Genomic DNA, 17,109 nt, shown 5'->3' on the forward strand with positions numbered 1-17,109 from the left:
TGGTATCCAGGGTGTCCGCCCTGAGCCGGGATCTCTGATCAGCGGGGTCCCTGCTGGGATCCCGGAGCACTCCCTGCACCCGCAGGGATGGAACAGGGATGGACACCCCCAGAGTACCACAGACCCGACCTGCAGTGGGGGATGTCCCCGCACCGCCCTCAGCCCGCGGGAGTGTCCAGATCCCCCCAGACAGCTCCGGGAGCACCTCGGCGATGCCCGCACCGCGCCCCTCACCCCTTCGTCCTCTCTCCGCTCCTCGATCCCCTCACGGCTCCTCCCACCCCTCACCGCCCCTCTCCCCCTTCCCCGCCAGTCTTCCCCCACCGCCCCCCTCTCTCCCCTCACCGCCCCACTCACCACTCTCACCCCTCTCTCCTCCCGCCGCCCCTCCGGGAGGGCGGGATCGATCGCGGGCGGGCGTCACCAACCCAAGAAGCAAAGCGGCGGCCCCGCGGGGGCGGCCCGCGGGTGATTGACGGGCGGAGCCGACCAACCGGCGCGGCGGGCGGGCGCGGCGGGGGGCGTGCCCGGCGGGCGGCCAATGGGGAGCGCGCGCCGCCGCCCCTCAAATCAGCGGGCTCAGCCGGGTGTCCCCGGCAGAGAGTTGTTTGGCGGCGGGCGGGCGGGCGGCGCAGCCGGGCGGGCGGGAGGAGAAGGAGGAGCAGGAGGAGTGCGGGGGGGGCTCCCCTTTGTTCATGGGGGTGTCCAGCCGGGGCTGAGGGAAGGCACGGAGGGGGTCGGTGCCTCCCGCTGCCCCATGGCCGTCGCTGAGGGGGCGGCCGTGCCCTACGCCGTGGAGCTGGGGCTCACCGTGCTCCACACGGCGCTCTACGGCGCGCTCTTCCTCTTCGCCTACCTGCAGCTCTGGCTGCTGCTCTGCTACCGCGAGCGGCGGCTGAGCTACCACACGCTCTGCCTCTTCCTCTGCCTGCTCTGGGCAGCCCTCAGGACCACGCTGTTCTCCTTCTACCTGCAGAATTCCCTGCAGGCCCTCCGCCTCCAGCAGCCCTTCGCCCACTGGCTCCTGTACTGCCTGCCCGGCTGCCTCCTCTTCTCCAGCCTCTGCCTCCTCAACCTCTACTTCGCCGAGGTAAGTTTTGCTTTGGGGAAGAAAAGCCTCCCTCGCTAACCCCCGTCCCGCAGGACACCGGGGTTGGAACCTCCTCTTCAGCCACCTCTCCAAAGTTGGAGTGCCCCGGAGCCAAGGCTTTGGAGTGGGATGGAGCGGGGGGTGGGATGGAGGTGCGACTGTCCAGGTGAGGGTGGGAGGGAATGCCGGGGGTCTGCGCTCAGTGTTAGCTTTGGGAAAGGCTGGGGGGATGCAGGGATGTGCCCTGAATCCAGGCTTGGGGGGATGCAGGGATGTGCCCTGAATCCAGGCGTGGGGGGAGGCACAGGGACTGTGCCCTGAATGCAACCCTCAGTATAGACTTCGGTACAGGCTGGGAGGATGCAGGAATTGTGCCCTGAATCCAGCCTTAGGGGGGATGGGGGGTGGGATTTGGGGGGGATGGTGTGAGCAAAAAGCGTGCCCTGAATCCCAGCATCAGGGGGTTGGGGTGTAGGGCTGTGCCCTCAAGGCAGACCCCGGGGTGGGGGGGAAACAGCCTCATGCCCTGAATTTGGGATTTGAGGGGTGCAGGGGCATGCCCTGCTCCCCAGGTGGGATTTTCCTCTTTGCAACCCAGAGTCATTGCAGGGGGGGATCACTTTGCGGGGGACTGTTTTGCATCTTTTTTTAATTGATTCCCGTTCTCCGAAGGGGACCAGAAAGTGGCAGCAGCAGGGGCTGCTCTGGCCTGGAGTGATGCCAACCATTACGTCACCAGCCAGAGCCTCTTCTGCTATTGTTGCTGCGCTCCCTCCTTCTCTCCATCGCTCCGCTGCGAACTGGGCTTGTTGTTCTGCAGCTTGTTGTCAGACAAAAAAATAAATAAACAACCAAAACCCTGAGATCCCTCAGGGGCAGGACAGGGGGGGCCCCTTCCCAGCTAAACCATTGCTGCTGGGACAGTGTGGAGCTGCTTGTTGTTATCACCGAATGTATCCCTCCTTTTCTGGGCTTCCCATCACTTGTGCCGTGATTTTTATCCTCCTTTCCCCGAGTCCACTTGTCTTTATCTCTCAAAGCCTCGTCTCTCCCCTCCCCTCCCCTCCCCTGAATATTTTGTTTCTGCTCCAGTTTCTCCCGAGCAGCCCTTTTTGCTCGCCTGCCCTCCCCAGTTTGGTGACTTGTTTCATAAATAGGCAGCACTTTTTTCCTTCCAGCTTTGTTGTTGTTGTGGGGATTCTTTGCTCTGCAGCTCTCAGCTGTTCTCCAGCCTCACAAAGGAATCGCTAACACACAGCGAAATCGCTCCGTCGCTCCGATGTGTCACCCAGGGGAGTTATGATTTCATTTTCCCGAGGACATCAGCGCTCACATGATAATGGAAGACTTGGAGCAATTGGGTTGTTCAGCTTTTTCAGTTCTTTTCCCCTTTTCCTTGCTCTGAAATAAACACTTGGGAGCCAGGGGTGAGCTGCCTGTTGCCAAAGGTGTCGGTGTTGGATGTGGCGTTGGTTGAGTGGCAGCAGGATAACAAATGGTGCAGAGTGTGCATAATCCATCTTGTCTGTTAGAGGCAGCCTGACCTACCAATTGCTCCAGCCAGGAGGGGTTTGTGTCCTTTGAAAAGCAGGGATCCTGTGCTCTGCTCCACAAAGTGGTTGCATTTCTGTTTTCCTCTCAGTCACTGGACTCAACAGCAGATTTGCCTCTCTCGGGCTTGTTTAAAGGTTCCCTTAAAGTAAATCCAAATAGATTCCCAGGCTTCCCTTCCTCCCACGATATCTGTTTTTCAGTGAACTCTGCGTATATCCCATTTCTTTCTCCTTCAAAACCTAGAGCCAAGGGAAATCCTGTCTGAGGAAATAAGAGCTCAGAATCTGGAGTGGGGAAGGATAAAGTGACTTAAGAAAGTGGGTCTGCATGCTCAGCTCCAGGGAGGGTCTGATACTTCCCTGTTGGAACCAGGAGGGGAGTCCAGCACTGTGTGGTGTTTTGGGGTGATCTCACAGTGGTGGTAGTGAAGCTCCAGAGGTTTGGAGAAAGAGTCGAGCTGGATGGACTGAAAGCCTTTGGTGCTTTCCTGGCTCCCATCTTTAGACATGACTGGTGTGTTTACTGGTGTGACTACCAGGAGAAAGTGCCCATCCATTCCCAGTTTTTATGGGCTAATTGGTAGCAATTAGAAGGACCAGCAGAAGGACCCTGGGCTTCTTCTGCTCTGGGGGTGGGATCCTGATCCGAGATGTCCTCGGATAAAAGCACAGGCTGCTGCTGTGCTGAGGGCCTGGCTCATTGTCTCTCTACACAGTGCCTCCTTTGTGGAGATGCTGGAGAAATGGCATCTGTGGAAGCAGTGGAAGAAAACATGGCCTGTGCTGTTATTTGAGCTGATCTTGCTTGATTTAGGGAGCTCCTCAGGCTATGGAGAAGCTGAGGATGAAATGGTGATGGGGAAGAAGATCCAGGGAACAGATACCCATGGAGAACTGGCATTACTTGGCACTCCAGGCTGTTTTGGGGCTGAAATTCAAAATTCTTATACTGCCTGGTGTTCTCCTTTCAGTGGGGAGGGGTTATCCTCTTCCTATCCCCTCCTGGCTCCTGAGATTCCTGAGGGGATGCAGAGTCCTGGCAGAATGAATGTGGAATGTATATTTTTTTTTTTTTTTCATAATCCCAGAATGGTTGGGACTGGGAGGAACCTTAAAGCTCATCTCATTCCAAACCTGTGCCATGGGCAGGGACACCTTCCACTGTCCCAGGTTGCTCCAACCTGGCCTTGAACACTTCCAGAGATGGGGCAGCCACAGCTTCTTTGGGTAACTTGTGCCAGGGCCTCACCACCCTCACAGCCAAGAATTTCTTCCCAGTATCCCATCTAACCCTGCCCTCTCTGTGTGAAGCCATTCCCTATCATCCTGTCACTCCATGCCCATGTCCAAAGTCCCTCTCCAGGTCTCCTGTAGGCTCCCTTCAGGTACTGTTTCCATCTGGAACATCACAATGCCTTTAGCTTGGGAGCATTTCTTCCTTTCTGCTTCAACTTGTACCAGAATGAGTCCTTTCCTGGAAATCTGGAATTCACAGTGCATCAAGTCAGAATTCCTCAGATCCACTCCCAGTCTTGCCTCAATGTCTCAGGTATCCAAACAAGATGCTCCTTTGCCTTGCCTTTGGAATAGCTCCTCTGCTGCCAGCTAGACATCAGCTTGAATAATGCCACCCTTCCCAAGAGCCTGCCAGTTCCTACTTTTCCCTGGGACATGGAAATACATGGAAGGAGCGGGGGGGGCTCAGCCTGGAGAAAAGGAGGCTCAGGGGGGACCTTCTGGCTCTGCAACTCCCTGATAGGAGGAGGGAGCTGGGGGAGGTTGGGCTCTGCTCGCAGGGAACAAGGGACAGGAGGAGAGGAAATGGCCTCAAGTTGTGTCAGGGGAGGTTCAGGTTGGACATCAGGAGGAATTTCTTCTTGGAAAGGGTTGTTAAACATTGGCAGGGGGTGCCCAGGGAGGTGGTGGAGTCCCCATCCCTGGAGGTGTCCAAGGAAGGACTGGCCGTGGCACTCAGTGCTCTGGGCTGGGGGACAGGGTGGGCATCGGGCACAGGGGGGACTCGATGATCTCAGAGGTCTTTTCTGACCTCAGGGATTCTGTGAAATGTAGCCACAACCTCCGTCTTGACCCTTTCAAAGGCCTTCTTGAGCACTCGGCTCTCCTGGGAATCAGCAGCTGGTGCAGGGATGAGTAAGGAATGCTGGAGTGGTGGGACTGACGGCCGGCGTGGCCAGAGCCCTCCAACAGTCTGGGTTTCTACTGAGTGCTCCATCTGATTAGATGACATCAGCCTCTTCCATCCCTTCCTGTTCTAATTGCACTGGAGCAGACATGCTTGGAAAGAGCATCCAGCCTTTCCAGGGAAATGCTTGTCTTTGCTGTCCTGTACCTTCCTTCTCAGCTGGAAAACTGGAAAAGCCTCCATCCTTTCTTGCACCTTCCTTGTGTAGCAGACACCTGGCAGTGCCCTCTGCCTCAGAGGGACAGCTGGTAAGGGGTCACTTAAACTCCAGATTGCCTCATCCCATAGCTGATGATTCCCATGTTTCCCAGCTGAACAGGTGTCCACACTGGCAACCAGCTATTCTAGGAAATCAGGGAACAAGCGAGTTGTGCCCTGTGTTCATGATGGCAGAGTGATCTCAGTATTAGTGGGGATGCTGAGAGATCCTCCTCATGGATAGTTCCAACTTTTCCTCTGAGGGGTGGGTGGGGGTTTGAACATTTGTTACGGGGTGTAATCCCAAAATAGTCTGGGCTGTGCTCCAATTATCTCACTCTGGTGAGGGAAGGGATCTGTCTGTGGATGCTCCTGCAGCTGAGTGAGGACTGTGTTAGGACAGGGCATGGTTATGTCTTGTATCTGTGGAGCCCAAATTCATGGTTTCTTTATGGAGCAAGAGAGATTTTGTTTCCATCAGACAATAAGTTCCTGGCTCTCCTGGATCTTTTGGATCTGATGTGAATGGCTGTACCAAAACCAAGCTGAAGTGGTTCAGTGTTTGGGGTTAAGATCCTGGCTTTTCAGGCACTGGAAATGATCCTTGGAGCAATCTGTGGGATCTGACATCTGTCACCTTCTCTTAGCAGCTGTGACACCTCCAGTGCACCTTCTAAGGATGAGTGTGTGTCTCAAACATATCCTTAGCAAGTTCACTTTCTGGGCTGTGCTGGGAGCAAGGGAATCACTTTTATGTAATATATCCACCCACCACAAAACCAAAAGCCTCCAGCATCATGGGGGCACTTTGGGGTGTGTAATTCTCCTCCCCTTCTTCCCAAATCTGGCTGATGTGAAGTGCTCAAAGGATCTGTGGCTCTGGAAAGGCAACTAAGTGTTGCCAAACTGCTCCTGATTTTCAGGCTTGACTTCTTGGGCTGGTCTCAGCTCAGATCCCAAGGAACTGTTCAGTTTGCAAGGATTGCTGCTCCCAGCTTGGCCTAAAGCACCTGTTTGAGGGCAGGGGGCTGTGTTTCCTCTCTTTCTGGAGAACAGGACTGCTCCTGAGCTCTCCATGCTGGATTCTTCACAGCAGAACCCTCTACCTCAGCTGTCCTTGGGCTCTGAAAGCAGCAGAGTCCTGTGCAGAGAGACTCAAAGCTTGTCTCAAGGCTGAGAACCCAGAGAAACACTGGTGTCACCTACTGACCCAGTCCCTGGGAAGGCAAAGCAGCCTTCAGATAAGTTATCAGTCTTAATAATTGAAAACACCAAACCCAGTGATGCCTGTCCTCTTCCTGAAGTTGTAGGAATAATTAGCTGGGGGCTAATAAAAGTCTAATGCTGGAGCTGTGGTCTCCCTCTGCTTTTCATGGCAGCAGGCCAAGCCTGAGGCTCAAGTTGCTGTTGCACTCTTAACCCTGACTCAGCTTTGTGTGCCTTAATCCCTGGAGCTGTAGGGGGAGAGTTTAGGGAGAGTCCTGCACATCCAGCATCTTCCTGTTAGCCAGTGGCACTTCCCTGCTCGGCTGAGGGGCTGTTCTCAGCTGAGAGTGCAGAATTCCCAGTTGGAATACAAGCCAGGGACTCTGCAGTGCTGTTCAGAGGCCGTGTTTACAGATACCTCAGATGGATTTCTGTGCTGCCCAAATGGGTGCTGGACCAAGAGATTTTCCCAGCTGGAAATGTCCTTGGTGTCTGTTTTGACAGGACAAGAGGAAACAGCCTCAAGTTGCACCAGGGGAGGTTTAGATTGGATATTGGGAAAAAATTCTTCACTGAAAGGGTGGTCAGGCATTGGAACAGGCTGTCCAGGGCAGTGGTGGAGTCACCATCCCTGGAAGAGTTCAAAAAAACGTGGATATGGCATTTGGCAACGTGGTTTAGTGGTGAACAAGGTGGTGCTGAATTAAATGGTTGCACTTGATGATTTTGGAGGGCTTTTCCAACCTTAGTGATCCTATGCCAGTCCAAAGTGCTTGAACATAACCTGCAGGCAAACTAAGGAGGATTGAAGGATATTTCTGTTTGAAAGTCACCACATGGTGCTTCCAAGGCAGAGGTTTAGTGTAACTCAGATGAGTTTTGGGGCTCAGGGTGGATTGTGCCACACTTCTATTCTTCTCTGGGCTGGTGTAGGCCAGGACAACAGGATAGAGAACATCCATAGGGATGGATCCCCATCTCTAGTGAAGAGCTGTGTCCTGTTCCCCACCAAGTGCTGCTTGAGCTCATCCCCCCTCAGACTGGGGGAGAGGAGCCAGGCACTGGCACTGGAACTGGCTCTTGGAAGAGGGTCACTGGCACCGTCTGATGCCCTTTGAAATGCTTGAAACTACTACAGGGGATCAGAGAACCTCAAATCCTGAAATGTCTCTGGAAATCCTCTTGGCAGGAGCCTGATTCCTGAAGCTTGTGTGCCACTTCTGCCTCAGTGCTGGCTGGAAGGCAGGAGCCAAGGAATCCCAGCAGGAAAAAAAGCTGACCAAGGGTGCCTTGTAGGAGATGAGTGATCCTTCACTGCAGCCACAGTCTGGGAGCTGACAGGGAAAGGCAGGAGAAGGGAAACTGAACCTCCACACCTGTGCAGTGATCCCACAAATACAGGTGTGCTGGATCTGTCTGGATGTTTCTCTTCCCAAGTTCCTTCCAAGTCTCTAGTCAGGACATGGGCTTTGCCTGTGACTGACCCCAGCTCTGGGATCCTTCCTGGTGGGATCTGTACCTGGAGCTGCATTTTTCACAGGACACAACCCTGTTGTTTTCCTGCTGTTTTCCTGACCAGTGTGAGCGCTGCTTCCCTGTCCCCTTGCAGCAGGAACTCACATCTGAGCTCTGTCTTGGGGGTGTCAACACCTTCCTAAGCCATCCCTAATTCCTTAGGCTCAGATCCTGCCCCTGTATGCTCCAAACTTCCACCTCTGGAGTTACTTTTCAGGTGAATTTGTCCTACAAACATCATAAGGATGGAGGAGCTGTGAGTTCCAAGTGCTTTTTCCAGCCTGCAGGTCCATGATCAAATAGACCAGAGGGCTATTTTAGATCAGCTATTTGTCTTGCTGAAGCACAGCAGCTCAGGCAGCCTTTTCTAACATAGAAATCCAGTGTGGTTGAGGTCCTAAAATAAGCAGCCCAGAACACTGGGCAAAGGAGATGTATTTTTGAAGGATTTTAATGATTATTAAGTGCTAAATTCCCTGCTTTTCTTGAGATCTTTAAGGTGGAGTGTTAAAGTCCTTGTCACATATGGGGTATTATGGGCACCTATATTTGGGCTGGGCTTTTACAAGGGGGGAAAAAAAGACCAGTTCTTGGTGCTGATAAATAATCTGGAGTCCTTGGAGGTGTCCAACTGGTTTCTGGCTCTCTTGTTTATCTCGACTAAGCTTAAAAGAAACTGTAGATCATGTGAAGTAACACTGTGCAACTCTTTCCTCCAGGTCATATTCAAAGTGAAATGTGCAGCTGAATTCAACAAGTACAAGTAAGTGATGCTGTTCTGACCTTCGTGGCTTAAGGGGGAACTCACTGCAGTGCTGGGAGTGGGAGGTTCAGACCCCAAAGGCTGAACAGAGCTGATTCCATCCCTGTGCTCTGGCAAAGGGTCAGTGTTGTGCCTTGGAGCAGGACTGGGAGGTTCAAGGGTGCCCAGGAAGCTCAAGCACCCCAGTAACAAACTAGATAAACTCTCAAGGTCATTCCAAGCTGTCCCACCCCAGAAAAGATCTGCAGAATAAGGCACGAGCAGTAGGTGAGACCTACATTTGTGCAGCCCAGGTGCTTCCTAACCATTTCCAGGGAAACCCACACTGGGAAATGCGAGCTCCAGTGGCTTTCAGTGAAGAAGTTGCAGTGGTTGTGATGACTCATGGCTTATTGACTGGAGTTAATGCAGAGCTGGAGCAACACTTAAAATCTGCAAGATAAGAACCTGACTGTCAGAAGATGAGTCTTTGTAACTCATGACTGCTTACGCTGCTCATGTGTTCTGAGAGCAGCTCCAACAAACGCTCTGCAGGCTTGGGCTGCCAATGCAACCACTGAAAGTTGCTGGAATGCCTGCTCTTCCCAGCAGGCAGAGCACTGGGCGTGCTGGGAGGGTCTGGTGAGACAGGAGGGTGGTGCAGAATAAGCCTCCGTTTCTCCCCCTCACCATCCCTCCAGGGTCCTGCTGTACCTGGGCTCCATCTTCACCAGCCTCCTCTTCCTGGTTGTGAATTTGACTTGTGCAATGTTGATCCACGGGGAGGTCCCCGAGAACCAGCTGAGGTGGACGGTCCTGGCCCGTGCCCTGGTCAACGACAGCCTCTTCATCCTCTGTGCCATCTCGCTGGCTGGCTGCATGTGCAAGCTGGGAAAGATGTCTTCAGCCAACGTCTACCTCGAGTCCAAGGTAGGGGAATGCCCTGGGAGCTTCCCCTGGGACTGCACAGCTGGATTCTCAGCTGGACCTGGGTGTGCTCGCTCAGGGCATGGGGACACCTGAGCTGCTCTTGCTCAAATATTCCTTCCAGAGAGGAGGTGGCAGCTCTTGGACTCCTCCCTCCAGAAAGTGCATGTTCCTGCCGTGGGAATGATCTGCCCTGTGTGTTTTAGGGGAACACCTTGTCTGCAGCTTTGGGAGATTTATGAGCTGCCCGTGCTCTTCAGGCTTAGGAAATGTAGGGTCTGCCTGGATGAGAGGGTTCTCCAAGAGCAGCAGATGCAGTTTTGGCAGTGTATTATCACTAAGGACAGTAAAACTTGCAGCATGTTGTTACCTGTGGCAGGTGCACAACAATTCTTTGCAAAGGGGATCCCCTCCCAACAGTCCTGGATGAGATGAGCATGTTGGAAGGGGAGGAGAAGTTGCTGTAGGTCCTGCCCCAAGGCAGAAGGACAGGTCTGAACACACACAGCCCTTTTCCAGCAGGTAGGAGAGTGGATGAGCTGCCAGCAGTGTGGCAGCAGGCTGAATTAAATGTGCACTTGAGCTGCCTCCTCTTCCTCTGGGAAGCCATATCACCCCTGTCAAAGGCAGGGATTCCAGGAATCTATAGCAAAAATCTGAGCATAGCCTGGTCAAGGTTGAAGCTGAGGCTTTCAGTAAGAGATGTCTGGCTCCTTAAGCAGCCAAGAGTATTGCTGGTTTCCCAGAATCCAGGACGTGTGAACCATAGGTCGCAGCTGCAGTGAGACAGGAGCCATCTAAGCTGAGAACCTGCTCACATCCCTGCCTGCCTGGGCCTGGTATCCAGCTCTGACTGGCTCTGGGCACTGATTAACTTGCCAAGTTCACCCAGCCCAGGAACTTCCTCTCCTTCCATGCCTGAGGCTGCCTGTGGGGCCGTGCTCTTGTACAACATGCTCCAGGGAAGCCTGTTCTCCAGTTGGATACTCAACCTGGCTGCTACAGGTCTCCACTTCCCTTCCCTGCCTTGGGGGCATCCCTTGATTTCCTGTGTGAAGGAGCTGCAGGAAAAGGGTGGGGATGAGCACAAGTGCTGCACAAATACCTGGAAAGGTTGTCCTGCCTCCTGAACTCCAGCTGGGAACCTGCTGACTCAAAGCCATCCAGCAAGGCTGGAGGCTGCTGCCTCCACCACTGAAGGTGAAAGGCTGGAGCCATGGGAAGGAGCTGGACTGCAGCCAGATCCTGTGCTGTGGTCCTTGTGAGCTGGAGATTTGCTTCACCAGCCTTTCGTTGTGCTGGCCTGGACACCAAGGGCTCAGCTAAGGGTGACAGCAGGATGTGTTCCTGGGCTTTGGGGCTGTCACTTTGTTAGCAGCACTTCTGTGCTGACTCCTTCAAGCTGCTGCCTTGAGCTCCAAAGCTGGGAAAATAGAGCTGGCACAGCCCAGCTGGGATGTGGAGCAGGTCAGTGAGATGAGCCTCCCCTGCAGATTCTCTGCTTAAACACAAAGGCAAGTGAGCTGCTGGCACGTGTTTATGTGCCCACCCACTGACTTGGTGCCTCCCAGTAGCTATTAAAGGGCTTCATGGGTGTATTTAGCAAAGCCTGGCTTGTCATAAAATCCCAGAATGGTTTGGGTTGGAAGGGACCTTAAAGATCATCCAGTTCTACCCCCCTGCCATGGGCAGGGACACCTTCCACTATCCCAGGTTATTCCAAGCCCTGTCCAACCTGGCCTTGGACACTTCCAGGGATCCAGGAACAGCCACAGCTTCTCTGGGCAACCTGTACCAGGGCCTCACCACCCTCACAGGGAAGAATTCCTTCCTAATAGCTAATCTAATCCTGTTCTCTGTCAGTGGGAAGCCATTCCCCCTCATCCTGTCACTCCAGACCCTTGTAAGTCGTCTCTCTCCATGTTTCCTGTGGGCTCCCTTCAGTTCCAGGAGTTCAGGCACTGGGTCCTTCTGCCCGCCCCAAATACTTGGGTTTCTTTCCTAAACAAACACTGTGTGTGATGTTGGGGTGCTGAGCTGCTGCAGTGAATGGGCTGGGTGAACATTGCTGCTGCAGAGTCTGATCAGGGCATAGAAGCAGGCAGTTGATTTTCCCAGTGGTTTGTTTGCTGGCCTTGCGGAGACTCCCATGGGAAGGCAGCGAGTGGAGTAGCATCTCCCTGGACCACCAGCTGGAAGGTGACTGATAAGATCCTGACAGTGACACTTCTGTGCCTCAGATCTTCCCTGCTCCCAGGTGACACTGGCTGTGTGGATCTGTTCCTGGAATGAACTCATCACATGAGAAAGCTCTTAACCAGCTCTGAATATTTCAGCAACAACATACAAATGTTCTGGGTTGTTCTTGCCTGCACAGCTTCTGGTGAATTTAAGTGAAGGGGGAAAGAAAATCACAGCTCTATATTAAAGCCATTTTATTTCTTCCTATTCTAGGGAACATCTGTCTGCCAGGCTGTTCTTGTGGGATCTGTAGTGGCTCTTCTGTATTCCTCAAGGGCCTGCTATAACCTGGTAGCTGTGGCCATATCTCCAGACAATGTTCCTGGTCCTTTTAACTATGGCTGGGACAACCTTTCAGACAAGGTGAGTGTCTGTGACCCCCAGTCCAGAGCCAGTAAAGGGAAAGGCAGTCAGTCCTCGTCCTGGGAGGGTGAAAAGGGGCTGGGGGGGTGTCTGGGGACCTGAACCCCCAGAGGAGCTGGATTTCTGCCTCCAGAAGCCCTGCTTGCTCTCTCCACCCAGCAAACCTGAGTCTTCCCCTTTCCAGGAAGGATTCCCCTGTTGTGCTCTTCCCTTTTAGCCTGGCAACTCTTCTTTTGAGGGAGAGGAGGGACAAGTCAACTAGAGCAGAAAAGCAATGCTTAATCAGGCGTGGCTGTGTGAGAGGGAGAGTCACTGGGAGCGAGCTCCCAGTGCCCTGGTGGCACATGACCAGAACCAGCCCAGCAAAACCAGTAGCAGGAGCCAGGTGAGGGGCACTGCGCTGGCTTAGGGACTCCTGCCTTCGGAAGGGTTTCTCTGCATTCCCAGTTCCAGCTTTTGGGAGCTCTGTGGATGGCTGGGATCAAATCAGACCCCTCTGGTTTGTGTTCCACAGGTGCACGTGGAAGTGAGCAGCGAGGAGTACGTGGTGTTTGGAGTGGTCCTTTTCCTCTGGGAGCTGGTGCCAACGACTTTCGTGGTGCTGTTCTTCCGGGCTCAGAGGCTGAGCCAGAACCTGGTAGGGCCTGAGCAAGTTACCCCTGTGCAGGGAGGAGCCCCAGGGCACCTGGGAGGACTGTCAGGTGTGTTTTTACTTCTGGCCTAACTCCTTTGTCGTTGGCAGACTCCAGCAGGGATGGTGAACAGCCACAGTTACAGCTCCAGAGCCTATTTCTTTGACAATCCGAGGCGCTACGACAGCGACGACGACCTGTCACGGCTCGGGGCCAGAGAAGGAGGGTGAGTGTTGTGCTGCCATCCTGCTGCCCTGTGGGGAAGGACAGAGCTCCTGGCTTGAAGTCTGAGGGGAAAAAATCAGTGGAAGAGGCAGCTTGGAAAAGGTGCATGGGATAGAGAGCCTTCTGACTGAGGTTTTGTTCCTTCTGCAGCTCGCAAGGAGCTGTTTTTATTAGACAGAAGTGACCACAGAGGTGGATGTAGATGGTGCCCACAGGTAGAAATACGTAGTGATTACAGATAGAGCTTATCCAGGAGGACTGGTCTTTCTAGGATCCTCCCTCAGCTGTGGGCAGAGGGCTCTGAAATGATCTCCAGGGGGGTTTCTCCGCTGGAAAGCGAGAGGTGGGGAAGTCCTGGGAGGGGAGATGATCTCTGGGAGCCAACTGGCACAAAGCCCTGCAGGAATCCCTGGTGTGGGGGAGAACAGTCAGGTAACCGCAGCAAAACCGTACAGGGAAACCTGGCACCCCTGTCATCATGGAATCACAGACTGGTTTGGGTTGGAAGGGACCTTAAAAACCGTCCCGTTCCACCATGGCAGGGACGCCTTCCACTAGACCAGGTTGCTCCAAACTCCATCCAGCCTAGCCTGGAACATTTCACTTCCTTTCCGCTTCATTTCTAAATCCTTCACTTGCTGGGGGGAGTTCAGAGGTTCTGACTCTTGAGCAGTGATGTAGGGCCCGGTGCTCTTCTCCTTGTACTTTTTCATCAAAGTCGGGCTCCTTGGAGATATTATACCTACAGATTTGGATACCCTGATCAGTGCTGGGAGTCTCCTAGCACTGGAGGAGCCAAATTACTCATCTCTAAGAGAGTCCACGTGTGTGTTTTCTGTCTCCCCTCCAGCTTGGCCACCCCTCAGTGCTCAGGCTTCTACGGCTCCCTGGCCGGGAACGACAGCGGGACCCCCGCGGACAGCGCGCCCTTGCTCTGCGCCGCCGGCGGCTCGGAGAGCAACCACCACAGCTCATACCCCGCCCCACAGAACTGAGGAGGCTCCCTCCATTCCCAGAGTGGCATTCATGTATAGGATTGTAACCTGGTTTTCTCTTTTCCTCCTCCTCCTCCTCCCCTGAAGCATCTAACTCATGACACAAACATTCCACGACCTGCCGCAGCTGCGCGCGGGACTGAGCCGAAGGCTGCGGGCAGTAAGTAAGAGAACTGTGACTTTAAGGTACCATGTAGCAAAGTGAAGCTGAACTCTCTGGAAGCTTTTTCTTGGTCTGGTCTTCAAGATGTTGGCAGCTAAATGCACCAGAGCTTCCTCACTAGAAAAGAAACATCAAATGCGTATTTGCACTTTTATCTGCACACTTGGAAGGAACGAATCTTGCTCAGGCTCTGCTTGGTCTGAGACTGTTCTAGTTACTCTTTTAATTGCACATCCATAGCTGGGAGAGGCACTGTCTTCCTGCAAAGGCGTGTTCCGTGAAGTACTCTGCATCCTGACTCGCTGGGAGCGGGAGCTCTGTCCGGGCAGGGCCTCCTGTGCTGGATGCTCGAGCTTTCTGTGCCATATTCCCACCTGGCAGGGCTGGGTGAGGCCTCGGGGCTGAGGGGGGTCTTGCTCTGACTCCTGATCCTCGTCCCACATGGCTGCTGACCTGTCCCTCCTGGGCCTGTGGCTCAGAGCTGAGGGGGAGGTCTGTTCCTACTGGCATTGTGACCAACCTGATGACAGAGGGAGAGGGCTGGCTTTTCCCTTCAGGGAGAGCTTGGAGCTGGCTCAGCAGGAGTGTGTGTGCAGGAATGTGTGTGAATCCAGGGCTGCTGGACCCCGGGGGTGCTGAGAGCAGCCCTGCTCCCCCCTCCTCGTCACCCACGGTGGGGTCCCCTCGTCCCCCTCAGTATTAAATTGCATTTAGCAGATAACCAAGAGGTTTAACCTGAAGTGAATGTGAACTGGTGGGTCCCCACTGATGTGCAGGAGGTGTCTGGCTGCCTGTGGAGCGTGCTGTTGCAGAGGGAAGGGGCAGAAATCACAGGGATCTGATCCCTGGGCTCCTTGCTCTGCCCTCCAGGGCCTGGAGCCCTCCCACTGGAGTACACAGGGTGTGAGTGCTGGGTCAGGCTGGGAGAGGCTCCCCTGTCTCTCCTTAACCAAAGTAGCCAAGTTGGATCCCGGCCTGGGCTCTTGGAGATGAGGCTTGGTGTCATTCGTGGCTTGTCCCTGAGCCTGCTGTGGGGATGAGCGAAGCAGCTTTGGATGGAGGCCCTGCTCCAGTGGGAGCTGCTCTGGCCACTGGTGCCAACCCACACTGGAACTGCTTTTAACCTGCCTTGTGCTGCTCAAACCCCAGGCTGACCCTGGGCAGGGAGTGCTGTGGTGGGACAATGTTCTGGGAGCTGGGGGGACCCTGAGGCAGCCTCTGTGTCTGAGCTGTGTGTGAGGGAACCCCCAGCCCTGGGGCAGCCCCGGCCTCTCCTCACCAGCATGGCCTGGTCACCCCTCACCTCTTGCTTGTGCTGGGCTCGATGTCACTTGTCCCACCCAGTCCCTGTGCGTGGTCTGTGCTGGCCCCTTCCTTGCTCACCTGCTTCACTCTCCCTGGCCCAAAAAGAGCAGCAAGCCCTGCTTCTTTTTGGAGAAGGCAAAGATGGCAACTCTCAGCACATCCCTCGCTCGAGTACCCGACCCAGAGCTCCACCCTGGCTGCTCACCTGTCTCCTGGCAGGAACAGGTCGCTCCATCTCAATCACTGCTTGGCTTATGGCAAAGCTGATGAAGGGCCCAGTGTGTCCCCCTTCCTTCTGCTCCCATAAGTCACCAAAGACAGTAAGTGACGCTCGTGGCCCCTGTTCTTGCTTAAATTCCAAAGCACTAGGAGCACTTTAAGTTTTTCTTTGGAGGGAAAGGAGTGTAGTGCAAAAAAAAAATTAAAAAAAAAAAAAGAAAAAATAGTTAAAAAAAATACAAAATCCAAGGGCTACAGGCTCATTGTTCCTATTGCACTGAAGCACACACCCACACTACGATCTTCCTGGATTTGGGATGGCAGGTCAGGGCAGTGAGTCTCGTTGCTGATGGACCCCTGAGCGACTGGCAAAGCGTTTGGGTTTTACTCCTTTGTCCGGTGGTTTCCGATCCGGCCGCTCCTCCCGGGGCCGGTCCCGTGTTTTACTGAAGTAATTTATAGCTGAGAAGTACAATGACTTTTTTAATGCATAGTTGCCTTTCATTAAACTTTCTTTTTTGGGTTTGTTTTGTTTTTTTTTTTTTTTTTTTTTTGGTATGGTTTAACAGTGTTTTGGCTTTGCAGTTGGGCAGCAGCTGCTGCGCCAGGAGCTGTGGCCAATGAATGTACCTATTTGTTCTTCACTAAACTGTAACCAAGCACTACTCTGTTGAAATAAATAAAAAAAAAAAAAAAAAAAGGACTTTCTATGCTGAGATTGCTCCCAGGGTGACCCATCCAGCTCCAGGCGTGGCCCTGTGGTGCCCTGTGCCCTACCAGGACCTGGCACATCCAACTGCTCTCCTGAGACAGGGCTGGGAGCTCGTAAAGCTGCCGCTGGATGGGCTCCGAGGGATGAGTTTGGGGTGTCACAAGGGGCCTTATCCTCTGATGTTTCTCTGGCTGCAGCCCAAAGGGATGCTGTGTCCCAAGGGAATGGCATGAAGCTGTGCCAGGGGAGGTTGAGGCTGGATATTAGGAAAAGGTTCTTCACCCAGAGCGTAGTCGGGCACTGAACAGGCTCCCCAAGGCTGCCAGAGTTCCAGGAGGCTTTGGGCAACACTCTTAGGGACAAGGTGGGAGTGTTGGGGTGTCCTGTGCAGGGCCAGGAGTTGGATCAATGATCCTTGTGGATCCCTTCCAACTCAGGGAATTCTATATTCCCTGTGTCTCCAGCTCGTGAGGTACAACATGCTCAAATCACCTCCCAGGGCCATTCAGGAGACACATCCGGCCATGGGCTGTGCTTTGTCCTTTCCCAGGACCTGCATCCTCCCAGCCCCAGCGGGATGGAGCTGTGGAGGAGCTGAAACCCCCAGCTTCCTCCTTGGAGCTTCCCTTATTCCCTGCACAGGTTTATCTGTGTGGCCTTGAGCTCAGGGCAAACAGCAGTGGCTCTGCTGGAGCACACGCTGCCTCCTCCTGTCCTTCCAGCCTTTTGGGAGCTCAGGATGGAAAACATGGGGCTGCCACACAGATCCAGGCTGGGGGGATCTATTTTCCAGCAGCACTGCCCCCCCCTCCAAGCCTGT

General features: G+C 54.0%; 1 protein-coding gene across 1 annotated transcript; it reads left to right on the top strand.

The window, feature by feature from the left end:
• Positions 1-683: 683 nt before the first annotated feature.
• GPR137C (G protein-coupled receptor 137C) lies at positions 684-16,271 on the top strand. The gene is made up of 7 exons (XM_027724395.2): positions 684-1,090; positions 8,485-8,528; positions 9,209-9,437; positions 11,889-12,038; positions 12,553-12,675; positions 12,781-12,896; positions 13,746-16,271. Exons 1-7 carry the CDS (start codon positions 758-760, stop codon positions 13,888-13,890), a joined length of 1,140 nt encoding a protein of 379 aa, XP_027580196.1. The 5' UTR covers positions 684-757; the 3' UTR covers positions 13,891-16,271.
• Positions 16,272-17,109: the final 838 nt, after the last annotated feature.

Source organism: Pipra filicauda, unplaced genomic scaffold (genome assembly GCF_003945595.2).
Source record: "Pipra filicauda isolate LSUMZ 115617 unplaced genomic scaffold, ASM394559v2 scaffold235_size1210477_pilon, whole genome shotgun sequence".
NCBI lineage: Eukaryota > Metazoa > Chordata > Aves > Passeriformes > Pipridae > Pipra > Pipra filicauda.